The 12,351-nt window shown below is 40.4% G+C and overlaps 1 protein-coding gene across 3 annotated transcripts in view; it reads left to right on the top strand.

Moving 5' to 3' along the window:
* Positions 1 to 263: 263 nt before the first annotated feature.
* Positions 264 to 12,351, top strand: part of IDE (insulin degrading enzyme) — a 74,507-nt gene continuing 62,419 nt past the window's right edge. Inside the window, exons 1-2 of one of the 3 annotated variants that reach the window (XM_049810429.1) lie at positions 264 to 355; positions 11,826 to 12,010. In XM_049810429.1, coding sequence (XP_049666386.1) covers positions 11,851 to 12,010 — 160 coding nt within the window. In that variant the 5' untranslated portion in view covers positions 264 to 355; positions 11,826 to 11,850. Of the gene's footprint in view, positions 356 to 507; positions 714 to 11,825; positions 12,011 to 12,351 lie in introns of those variants that run through there. The other 2 variants (XM_049810428.1, XM_049810427.1) reach the window with 2 other exon arrangements.

A 12,351-nucleotide genomic window follows, 5' to 3' on the forward strand; every position in this document is an offset into this window, starting at 1 on the left:
ATTACCTTTTGTCTTGGCTTTCGCCGGCAGGGACGCGGAGCCCGGCCACCAGGAAGCGGGCGGGCCGCTCCCTCCGCGCCGGGCCGCAACGCGGTCCCTTCGCGGGCGCAGCCCAGCCCCGCGAGCGACGCGGCGGGGCCCCCCCCGGTGCCCTTCTCGCCGCAACCCCGTCCGCCTCCGCCGGGCGCGGCTCCCCGGCTCCCCCCGCCGCGACGAGTGTCGCCCCGGCTCCCCGCCCAGCCACCCACCCCCTCCACCGCCTCCGCCTCCTCCCAGAGGCCCCCCCTGCCCCCTCCTCAGCCACAGCCGCAGCCCCGGCCCTCCCGGCAGCAGAGGCAGCCTCCCGCACCCCCAGGTACGGGCTCCGCTAGGCCGGGCGCGGTGGCGGCGGCCCCGCCGGGCGAGGAGGGCGGACGGGACCCCGAGGGCGCCGGGGAGGGATTGGCCAGGCGGCGAGGGGAGGCGGGCGGAGAAGATGGCGCCGCCGCCGGCCGCGGCGCCGAGGAGCGGCGCGTGCTGAGGCGAGCGGAGCCGGGCCGGGCCGGGGCCGGGGCTGGGCGGCAGCGGGGAGAGGCCGGGGGCTGGCGGCGGGGTCGGGATATGCGGCAGCGGCTGCTTCCTGTGCTGAGGCGGGCTCTGCTGGGCTCAGCGCGCTCCTGGGCCGCCCCGGCCTCCCGTTTTTTCCCTCGGTGCCGGCGGCGCAGCTTTCCCGGGTACGGTGCGTGTGCGGCGGGGGCCGGGGCGGGCGGGCCGGGGCAGGCCGCCGTGCCCCGGCACCGTGAGGTCGGAGGTCCGCTCCTGTGCCTCGCTGCGTCGCGTAAGAGGTGGCGGCGCGGCCGGTGGCGGGGGCACCTTGTGCGCCCAGGGGAGTGCCCGCCCTGCCCCGAGTGCGGCTTCACCGCCGGGGTCTGTGGGCAGCCATGGGAGCTCGGCCCGCGGCCGCGGAAACGCGGGGCTGGCGGCGAAGCCCTCTGGGGGGAAGCGGTGGGGGAGCCGGGGGCGGCGGGCCCGCGTGTGCCGGGGAGGCCTGCGTCCTGTCCTGCCCGCCCCCGGCAGGGCCTGCCCGGGAGAGCCCGGTGTGCGGCGGGGCTGCCGCGCTCGTGTGTCTCCAGCTGCACCTCCGTTGACAAAGCAGGCTCGGTCGTCAGCCGTACGGCTATGGCGCGGCTTTAGTTGCCCGGTGGGCTTGCTTTGTTGGTGTGTCGTCGTGTCCCCGTCCGTCCCGTGTCCCGTCCCGTCCCGTCCCCCCCCCCCCCCAAAAAAAAACCCGAACAAAAACCCCAAACAACGGAATTTTCATGTTGCTTAAGTTGCCATGTCTTTCTAAGCCATAAATATTTAAAAAATTGCTTACATTCTTTAAAAAGAAACTGCTATCAGAGTTACGCAAAGTTGACGGGAGCAGCCTCTCCAGTTTGTGACGAGCTGTCTAGTACTGGCATTGTGTGGGTCTTGGCTTTGTGTGTGTGTGTGTGTGTGTTACCAGTTCCAGTAGAGACAGTAAGTAACCGCGATCGAGAGAGGAGCGGGCGGGAGGCTGGCATGGCTCACTTTAGGGGCAAATTAAACTGCGTAACAACTCGGCAAAGTTTTCTCAGGAAGGGAGCTGGGTAAGGGAAAGAGGCTAAGTTGTTTTCTTTCTTTCTTTAACACTGTATCTGTTATCTTAATAACAAAACCTATATTTAACACTGCAAAACTAAGAGATGTCAAAAGTAGCATGTTTCAGGAGAAAAAAAGTGAGTTACGATGACTCATGCTGTCAATGCTTGTGTGTCAATTCAGATGCACCGTTACTGTTCGTAATTGCTATGTATGCTTTAGTATTGTAAAGGTAATCCACAACGTATATTTGGAGCCAATGTTTTTCTCAGGCTGTAGTTTCTCCTGCTGGATTACTCCTCTTTAAGCATGTGAATATATGCAGTATTTGGACTTAATTTTATATATGTGAGTAGGCCTGTTGTGTTTTCATACTGCCTACAACCATGATTTAATCATCCATTTAATTTTAATTGTGAATTAGGATTTACATAAATAATAATGAAATGAGAGCAGGCATAGTGCTTTCATGTGATGATTTTTTTTAAGATGGCAAACATGAAAATTAAGAATCTTTTTCCATTACATGTTCCCTGTTTCCATTTCTGGTTTTTGTTCATACTTTCACCTTTTTTTCCAGCTTTAATTTTTTCTTCTCATATAATTTTTAACCTTCATCTGCACATCAGGTAGCAAGATCGTTTCTCAGTTAGAACTTCTTATCTCCTCCTTTTCATCTCATGTACAGCATTGAAATTATCTATTCTAGTTGGGAAGTCCCTAGAAGGGTTCATATTTGCATGCTTTTTTTGCTCACTCTCTCCCTTCTGACTTAAGTCGCTTGTAAGGCTGTGGCTTAATCCCTTAGATGAAACAGTACCTTTGGGAATTTGATCAAACTGTCAAGGATATAACTTATTTTGTACATGAATACACAAGCAGTTCCCTGCCGTGTTAGGTCCAGAAGAAGAAAGAGAGCAGGGACAAAAAATTCCTTACCTTTGGTGTTTCACTGAACTGGAAGGTGTTGGGCTCCTAGCTAGGGGTCATTGCAGGTTATTGTAGAAGTCATTTACTAAAAATACTATCAGACCATTTGACAGATCACATGTTGGGTTGATATTTTTGATATATTAATTCCATTGTATTAGATGCTTTCATAATAATTTTGATGCATTGATCTTTTAACAAGATAGGAATCAAAGTTTGTAATAAAAATGTCTGTAGAGGAATTGATTTAATCAGTTTTTTGTCTAGTTATGTATTTGTATATGCATGGTCTGTCAATGAGCATCTTTATGTTCTCAGCTTTTATGATGTCTCTAAGTTGATAAAATATGCTTCTGAGGTAGCACTGTATATATGTAACAAGGTGATTTTTGGTGGAGTTTCTTTGAAAGTTGCTTCACTATAGCTTTCTGTTTAGATCTGACATTCTGCAACTTGTTTTTAGAATGAGTCAGAACTATAGCTTGCCTGAAAAATTGAAATGGGAAAAAATGCTGTAGAGTTGAGAGTTTACTTACAGCGTTAACAGGGGAACTAGAATTGAATTGTCCAAAATCATAAAAACTAAAATACAAAATAGGTAAACAGCCAGGATTTCCTTTGTTGAAACACACCGCTGACTCTTGTAAATTGCTCATTGTTACAGGTTATGTCAAAGCTCTAGTGTTAGATAAGCAATTGTTTTTAACATGGGATTACAGTACTTTTCATGATTCAGAATCCTAAAGTTCTGGTTTTGTTGCTAGATCAGATTTTTCTTGCCAGTTCTCTCATCTTTTTGTGTATTTCTTGTTGTTACGCAGTATAACTAAAGTTTTAGTTTCATCTTGTTTTTTTAATTCAGACCTCACAAGTTTTTCTTTTTGAGGGTATGAGACAGATGGTAGCATAAAGTGTTAAGTGAGTTGGCTTTACAGAGAGTCTTGGGCAATCTGATGTGCGACTTGCAGATAAAATGTATGAAATACACATCAAAATACAGTTAGAGGTCCCTCCTGTAGCATCCAGTTTATGTTTCCTAGCGTGTGCAGGGCCATCCGCTAGACACCACTGCTGCACTGTGGTTGTGGACCAAGCCCTGCAGCTGTAAGTTTGTGGAGGAGAAATGTCAGGGAGGGAGGAAGAGAGAATGAGAACCACTGGCTTGCAAGTATTCAATGCAATTAATTGAATTAATGAGTACATTTCTGAAGAAAATGAGGAAAATATACTTTAAAGCAGTTGGTCATGTAATGCAGAAACTAGTCTTATCAGTCTTGTTCTTAGCATGCAGTTTGAGACTGATGAAAATAACGATGCAAGCCAAAATACTATGTCAGATTTGTGAAATCATTCCGAAGATCCTATATCATCATATCTTCTAAAGAGTAAAACCAGATAATTTTACTTAAGTTTAAAAAAGAACCAATCTTTCAAATAAAGAAAGGCTTCAAAACCCTTTTGGAATTTGCTTAATTTTAAGCAGTCTTGTAAAAAATTGAAGCAAAGAAGTGCTAAGTGTCTTATATTTCTGGTGAACCTCGGTAAAACTTGTTTACCCTTGGAGGGTGTGTTTTGATGAATTGTTTGGAGCAATTTTTGAAGAGAGAGGAGAAGTGAGCTGAAGTGATGTAGAAATTTTTAAAAATTTGTTATCCTTTATTGCTGCGTCTGACATCAGATTGTATAAAAACCTGTTCTTTTTTGGACTTTTTTTACACAGTGCTTTGGAAACTGTGGAATTGTCAAGTTAAGGAATGTAGTTTTAGGGCAGTAAATTAGCTTTATGGTGTCTTGATTGTATATCCCATCCTGTTTGACCAACACAAGACTGTTGAAAACACACATCATTTTACTACTTGGACCAGTTACTCAGCTGGGGCCTGATCTTACATGTGAAGCTACCAGGGCCCTTGTTTTTGCCAAGTTCACACATGGTATTGTTTCATTAATGCTACTGATAATTCCTGTACACTGGTGTGTAGCACCAGTGTTTCTGCTGTCACGTTGGCAGTGAAACCTGTGGCAGACCAAGTTTTACTGCTGTGATCTAGAAGCTGTAGAAGCTGGACCCTTCTGGGAATGGGAGCAAGGCAGGCATCTGCCCTGGCCACCATCATTAGGAGGGAATTTTCCGAGTCAGTTACAGACTTGGCAGAAAGCTGCAGACTGCAGTTCTGAAAATGCTTTAATTGTAGCAAGACTTCAGAATTTCTTCAAAGTGAACTACATAACAAAACCTTATAAATATTCATCATCTTCAAACCTGCCTGATTTGGCATGATTAGTTGTTCTAAATAACTTGGTAGCACTGATTAAATCATTGTGGGTCTTTGTAGTTGGAGCTTTTGTGTATGAAGTAATATGCTGAATTCCTGATGAGTTTAAAAGTGATAAAACATGTTAACATTTTGAGCAGTTTATCTACTTATGCAGTCTATCTGCCTGTGTATGCAATCAGATTTATTTAAATCAGCATCAGGAATGTGTTGGGATCTTATATGTTATCTAGCTTCGTGACAAGTGAATTCACAGAATATCGATACTTTATGGAAGTTGAATAATGTGAACTGTTTTTGTCTCTAAATATGTAAAAGAAGGATTGCTAGGTTTGTCTACTGATGAACCTGTAACCCAAAAGAGTTATGGATAGTCTCCTGAAGTATCCTTTATGGTAATGGTCACCTGAGTTGATTTAATTTGATTTGGTTTGGGTTGGGTTGGTTTTGGTTTTTTTTTCTGAGATTACTCTTTCTGTGCTCCATTTTTTTTATTACATTCTTGGTAACAGACCTTAGTAAAAAAATTTGTCTGATTTTAGGAAAAAACTTGTACTACCTACAGTTTAGTCTAAAAAATAATTTTTAATTATAGCGTACAATTGAATCAAGAAGTTAAGAGAGGAGGTAGATTATTGGTTAACTTACTGGTAACGTCACTGTTACAAATACAAAGATGTCACAATGCCATCGGATTCTACTGAGGAGAGGTAGGTGCAAGAGACAAAGAGGACGGGTGAAGACCTGTAGAAGAATGGGGATTTATTTTATTATTGCCAAGCCACAAGCTTGCAACTGAAGAAGTTCACGGACTCCTCCAGAGTGCTCAATTCAGTGCTATCATCCCTGTAAGAGAGGTGAGAAAACTTTGGCTGGTAGTCTGTAGCACCGGGCCTCGTGCCGAAGCACACAGCACTTCTTTCACTCCAGGCTTTGGCAGCTGAAGAAATCTTCATGTAAGTTACTAAGAACTGTAAACCAAGATGGATTAGTAAATAATATAGAGAAGACATTATCAATAGTAGCTCCCTTGCAGGACAGAGCAGAGAGAGGTTTTGGCTCGACAGAGGTTTCACTTCACTCTGGTAAATGGCAGGCAATTAAATTTGGAATTAAAAAACCCCTCAAACCTAAAAAGAAATGGATATAAATAAAACACAGAACTTGGAACAGTTGCAAAATGTGAGATTGAACATTACTGTGGTCTTTGTATAGTTTCAAAGACACAGTTAGGACTTCAATAACAATTCTATTGCAGGCAGCATAACTTATCAAGTGTATTCAAGACAGATGAAACATGAGTTGAAAACAAGAGCAATTCAGATCCTAGTATGTACAAGTGTAGACTTAAAGTGAGCATGTTGCAATACCCACAGGTGTGTCCATAGAAGTAATTTGGGTTCAGTTGCATAAAAGCTTCAAGCAAACCCCAAATTTTAAGACAACTGATAGAAATTGAAAGCAAGCACCAAAATTTACTGAGCTGGTAACTGTTGCCATTCATCTGGTTACATCAAGCTGATTAGTGTTTATAGTCCTTCATCTGGCTCAGACCTATGTACCAGCATTTGAGTTAAATATGTGCAGCCAATCCTGGCAAAAAAACATTGAAAAGCACTTTGGAGTTTGTGCTTTGGGGGTCATATTTTTATTAGCTAGTTACATTCTTGCATTGAAGCAACCCTCAGGAGTTTCTGTTAATTGGTTTTCAAATATGGTCCTTTAATTGTTCAAACGTTGAACTTAGGTTTGACTACACTGGCTAATTTTTAATTAAAGTAAGTTTACTAAAATAGCTTTGAAAGATTAAAATAGTTAGGCAGAATCATATATCACTTAAACCCACTTTGTAATACTCTGTAGGCAGGTGGAACCTGGCATCCCCAGAGAGCCTCGCCGGTTCCAAGGGACTGCCTGCCTGGAAATCATTACAGAAATGGGGCCTCAAAGAACAGAATATAATTTTACTTCAGAGTGCTATAGTTTAAGATTCAGCATCTGTTGTAACTGATACTTTTCTTCTACAAGTGAAGTAATTTTGATGAGGAGGAAGAACATGTAATATTTCCGAGTCACTGAATAGGGACACTTCTCTCAGTTCAAACATCCCTATTCTTTTCTTTCTAGCTCTGTAATCTTGCCACCTGTAATTTTTGAGCCAGTGGAAGAATTCCCACTGCCACAGTAATGCTTTGTATTTGTTCCCACTGTCTTTGCTTTATGGGGTCTTTCTCTGTTCCTTCTGTTCTGTGAAAACAGTAGGACAATATTTCTTTTAATGACGTTTTTGTTAGCATAGTAGCTCTGCAATAAACATAGTATCTAGTTTATGCATTAATTTCTTTGCTACTGACTATCAGCATTCAATGCTCACTGTAATGATAGCATAGCAAGTAGATATAGCACATGTACTTCAGGACAGCGTCTGAACGCAACTTTAAGAATTAAGCTACTTCTCAAAAAAATACAAGAAATATAGAATTCTTTCTGTTTCCGTTATTTTTTTTTTCCTATGGCCAAAAGCAAAAAGTGATTTGTAGTGTTTTAGGATTCTTGCGTGAAAGAATGGAACATGGTATTGTTATAAAGCAATTGCACTTAGAGAACTTAAAAGTTGCACAGAAAAGCAGTCATGTGAGGGAATGTTTAATATCTTACAGTTTACTCCTTAAGAAAAAGTCATTGTATAAATACTTGTATCTCAAGTGAAACTTTCTTTTCTAGGTATTGCATTGTAGTAATATAGCACCAGGAAGAGCGGTACTTAAGCAGGAGACTATCGGTCTTTTGATGCATTACCTTCCAGGAATATTGCATAGTTGATCTGCTCTTGCTTTTATACTTGATCTGCTCTTGCTTTTATACGAGTTGTCTGGTACTACGGTTTAGTTTGCAGGGAAATAATTGTGGGTTAATCATGCAGACCCATTTGAAGTTGAAGAGAATGTTGTATTCACAACGCTCATTGAAATAACAATGAAGACAGAGATGCAAGTTTAAGTCCTTGGTTTGAAGGCTTAATTACTGCCAAGCTGGAGATAGCCTATGAAGGAGGCAGAAGTAGGGAATGATAATAGAATGAAATGGAGGTGTACAGCTTCACAAGACATCAATTGAAATCTCATAAGATTTCACAGAAGCTGTGTAATTTGATGAATCACATTGGAAAGATGAGTCATCTGAACAAAGAGTAAAGTTATGTGACTTGATGTAGTGTAGAAATAACAAGGAGATATCAGATGACAAGGAAATTGTGTAACGTTAAAAAGAAAACCAACTTGAGAAGTTTATAGTATATATGCATCTTACGATAAGCAACTAGTATCTTAATGAGACAGAATGTTTTAGCTGAAAACCAAGTGATAAGTGTTCTTTAGCAGAGGCGAAATCAGGAGATTCAGAGATCTGCTTGCTCTCCTACATACTTGTCAGTCCAATAGAATAGTGTGCAAGTGAAATAAAATTAACAGCAGCTTCTGTTTCATAGTTTCATCTATGAAAAGTAGTATCTATTCTCACTTAATGAATTTTACACAGTATCTTAAGCTTAATAGAATATTTCTACTTAGACTGAACTTTGAATAAGGAGGCATTTTTTAAGTCATAAGCATGGATTATATCAGTATTGTTCATGCAGAGCAACATAGATGTTGCTGTACTTGGAGTATCTTTGGTTTTGAATGGTGTCTGCATTTTTGCAGAGGAAGGAAGCCCATGGATATTCCAAGCTGGATTAGCCTGAGTGCAGGGTTAAACTAGTGGACAAATGACAGATTTAAATGAGAGTGTAGACATTTAAATTTAAATTCAGCATTTCAGTTACTGTTTAGTGGTTATGTTCGACTGCACTTTCTTTTCAAGTTCATAGTGCGAGAACCATGTTTTACTAGTGGAAGTGTTTCTTTCTAAAATGCATTGAGCTGCACATTTTATAGAATCATGGAATCATTTAGGTTGGAAAAGACCTTTAAGATCATCGAGTCCAACCATCAACCATGCCCGCTAAACCATGTTCTGAAGTGCCTTATCTATGCGCTTTTTGAATACTTCCAGGGATGGTGACTCAACCACTTCCCTGGGCAGCCTGTTCCAATACCTGACAACCCTTTCAGTAAAGAAATTTTTCCTAATATCCAACCTAAACCTCCCCTGCCACAACTTGAGGCTATTTCCTCTTGTCCTATCTCCAGCCACCTGACGGAACAGACCAGCACCCACCTCACTACAATCTCCTTTCAGGTTTCAACTTTTTTAAAGTTAATTCATATTGTTTATGTCTCTTGCTTAGAGACATTCAGATTCTGATTATTCATTGATGCTTTCTGTATTTGGCTTCTATTTTTTTTTTTTTAATTTGAATTATAATTCCTGTTTGTAATTTTGCTTTCTTTCACATAAGGGTGTGTTATAACTTAAGTCTATTTAAAAGTTCCAAAGTAATCCTTTTACTTCTTTCAAAAGTATTCAATGACCTAATGCTTACTTTACTGCCTTTTTTTTTTTTTTTTTTTTTTTTTACAATATTACCTTCTCCAGTTTACATATTTATCTCCTTCCTCAAGCATAAACCCAGTCTTAGACAAACTTTCCCTCTGCTACAGGTAAAGTCTTAATTTTCTGTTTGTGAAACACTTGTTTTTCACCGATTCTGCTGTAGACATTACGTTCATAAACTTTCTATCCTTAACATGCTGTGAATAATGAGCTCTTTATCAGCCTTGTTATAATATATAACACTAATACTGATGACTGTGCATCTGCTGGCTTCAAGTTGGCTGTTGTTTTTATATCATAGAATCACATGAGTAAATGGGAAGGAGATAATCCAGAGGGACAGTAGCTCGCAGAACTGCTTCCCATTTTGAGAATGATACAGTATTTTAGGAAGGAGATTTTATTAGCTAACTCCCTTTTTGATTTGTAATTTTAAACTGTAAATAAAATATATAATCAGATTTTGTTTTCTGAAGTTTTTTGTTGTGTATCTGGTAACATTGAGTATACAGTTGATTTGCTAGCTGAAGAGTTATTTAAAATGTCATCACTGAAGACCTGAAACAATAAGTATGTTGAGAACTATGCAGTCCTTGATGTTCCACATCCTGTACAGTCTTAAAGCTTGTACGTAGTCTTAAAACTTGGATGAAGTTCCTTGAACCATACAACCTGAAAAAGGAAAGGTAAATACTGTGAACCACCTTGTTATCTATGTGATACCAACAGGACCACAAAAAATTTCTCAGGCCTCTGTGTATGTGTTGTGGTGGGGAGTTAGACTTGGATCTGTTTTTCTTTGTAAGTGAAATCAGTTCAGCAATGACTAATGAAGCTCATGTAGTAAGTTACTTGGCAATATGGCAAGCAGCATTTCACCACAGGAAAAAATTGAGTTTGGTTGGTATTTGTCCTGGTTTCGTCTGCAATAGAGTTAATTTTCTTCCTAGTAGCTCATATAGTGTTATGTCTTGGATTCAGTATGAGAAGAATGTTGGTAGCGCACTGATGTTTTCAGTTGTTGTTGTGTTTAGACTTAGTTAAGGATTTTTCAGCTTTTCAAGCCCAGCCAGCAAGAAGGCTGGAGGGGCACAAGAAGCTGGGAGGGGCAGCTGACCCAAACTGGCCAAAGGGGTATTCCATACCATGTGATGTCATGCCCAGTATATAAGCTGGGTGGAGTTGCCCTGGGGGGATCTCTGCTCAGGAACTAACTGGGCATTAGTCAGTGAGTGGTGAGCAGTTGCATTGTGCATCACTTGTTTTGTATATTCCAATCCTTTTATTATTATTATTATTATTATTGTTGTTGTAATTTTATTATTGTTATTATTATCATTATTAGTTTCTTCCTTTCTGTTCTATTAAAGTGTTCTTATCTCAGCCCAAGAGTTTTAACCTTTTTTCTTCTGATTTTCTCCCCCATCCCACTGGGTGGGAGGGGAGGGAAGTGAGTGAGCAGCTGTGTGGTGCTTAGTTGCTGGCTGGGGTTAAACCATGACAGTATTCTATATTAACAGGCCCCATTCTAAAACACTGCCTCTAAAACAGGGTTAGAATTCAGTGGCTGTTACATTCAGTAATACACCACGTGATTGGCTCAGAGCATAGCTATCTGATTCCCCTTTTCTGGGGTTTGCTTTTTTTTGTCTGTGTGTGGTCTGTTTGGTTTGGGGTTGTGTTTTGTTTTTTTTTTGTTTTGTTTTGTTTTTTTTAACTTGCAGCCAAGTGGTTCCACTCTGCCTCCCCAAACACCCAAGTCTGAATGTCTCACCTTTTCACTTGACATTTAAAAAAAAAAAAAAGGAATAACCAGAGTTTATAATTTCAGAATCACGCTTAGTTTCTTAGCATTTCAAAATTGTCCCATTAAAGAAGCATGTCAAACTAACAGTAGAAGTTTAAACGTGTGAGACAGTCTATTCCTGTTTATGACAGCAGTTCTGCAGTGTGTTTGTATTTTTATGGCAACATTGTAAATGGTGTCACCCTTTCTTGCTTGAGTGTACAAATCCAGTTGTTTATTATTAAAATTTTGTTTATCCAACAATTGCAAAGTTACAACATTCATACTATAACCATGAATTCAGACACGTAAAATACTTTCCTGAAGCCTGAATGTATACTTGACGTAGCAATGTATACTTAATTTTGTTTAATTTTTATCGTAATTGAATAAGGGGATGATATTTCTTTACTAAGTTATTTTTTTTAATTACCATTAGTATGAAACTTGAAACATTCAGTAGTGATCTAGAGTTTTATCATGTTCTTTGGTCTTCTGTGGGGTTTTTTTTGTTTTGTTTTAACAGCTGTATCTCTCAGGATCAGAACTATACTTTCAGACCAGTTCTATGAGTTTTGCACAGAACTAAATTTCTTGCTGTCACTATTGCCCAGTATTCTAGAACATAATATTAAAATATTAGCAGTAAGCAAAAGTAAGTGAAAGTAAAAGTAAAAAAAAGTAAAAATTATTTTAAGTAAAAATAGTAAGTGAAATTTCTTATTTTTTTCTTTAAGGTTTCAGAAAGACACAAACAACAAAATGAACAATCCAGCTATTAAGAGAATAACAAATGAAATTATCAAATCGCCTGAGGATAAACGAGAATATCGTGGACTGGAATTGGCAAATGGCATTAAAGCTCTTCTCATTAGTGACCCCACCACAGATAAGTCTTCAGCAGCACTAGATGTGCACATAGGTATTTAAAGCATGTTGTATTCATTACGACATTAATAAAAATGCTTTAAGTTTTGGTATCTACTTGCAAATAAAATGACAGGAGTGGTATCCAGTTGGCAGCCTAGCCTTTTATTGTAATTTAGAGTTTGTTTAATTCTTTGACACATCAAGTTGAAAATTATTAGGACTAATTAAATTCTCTTATTGTACTCTGTGTTTACTCAAGTGTAGCTCAGTCAGTAGAAAGACTTCTTTTAACCATTAAGTTTTGTGTTATGAAAGATCTTTTGTAAGCAGAAAAGGGGCGGGTGTGAGTGCAATTATTTCAGACAGCTCCATTTGTCATACCTTTTTTTTTTT

The sequence above is a fragment of the Accipiter gentilis genome, chromosome 9 (genome assembly GCF_929443795.1).
Source record: "Accipiter gentilis chromosome 9, bAccGen1.1, whole genome shotgun sequence".
Lineage (NCBI taxonomy): Eukaryota > Metazoa > Chordata > Aves > Accipitriformes > Accipitridae > Astur > Astur gentilis.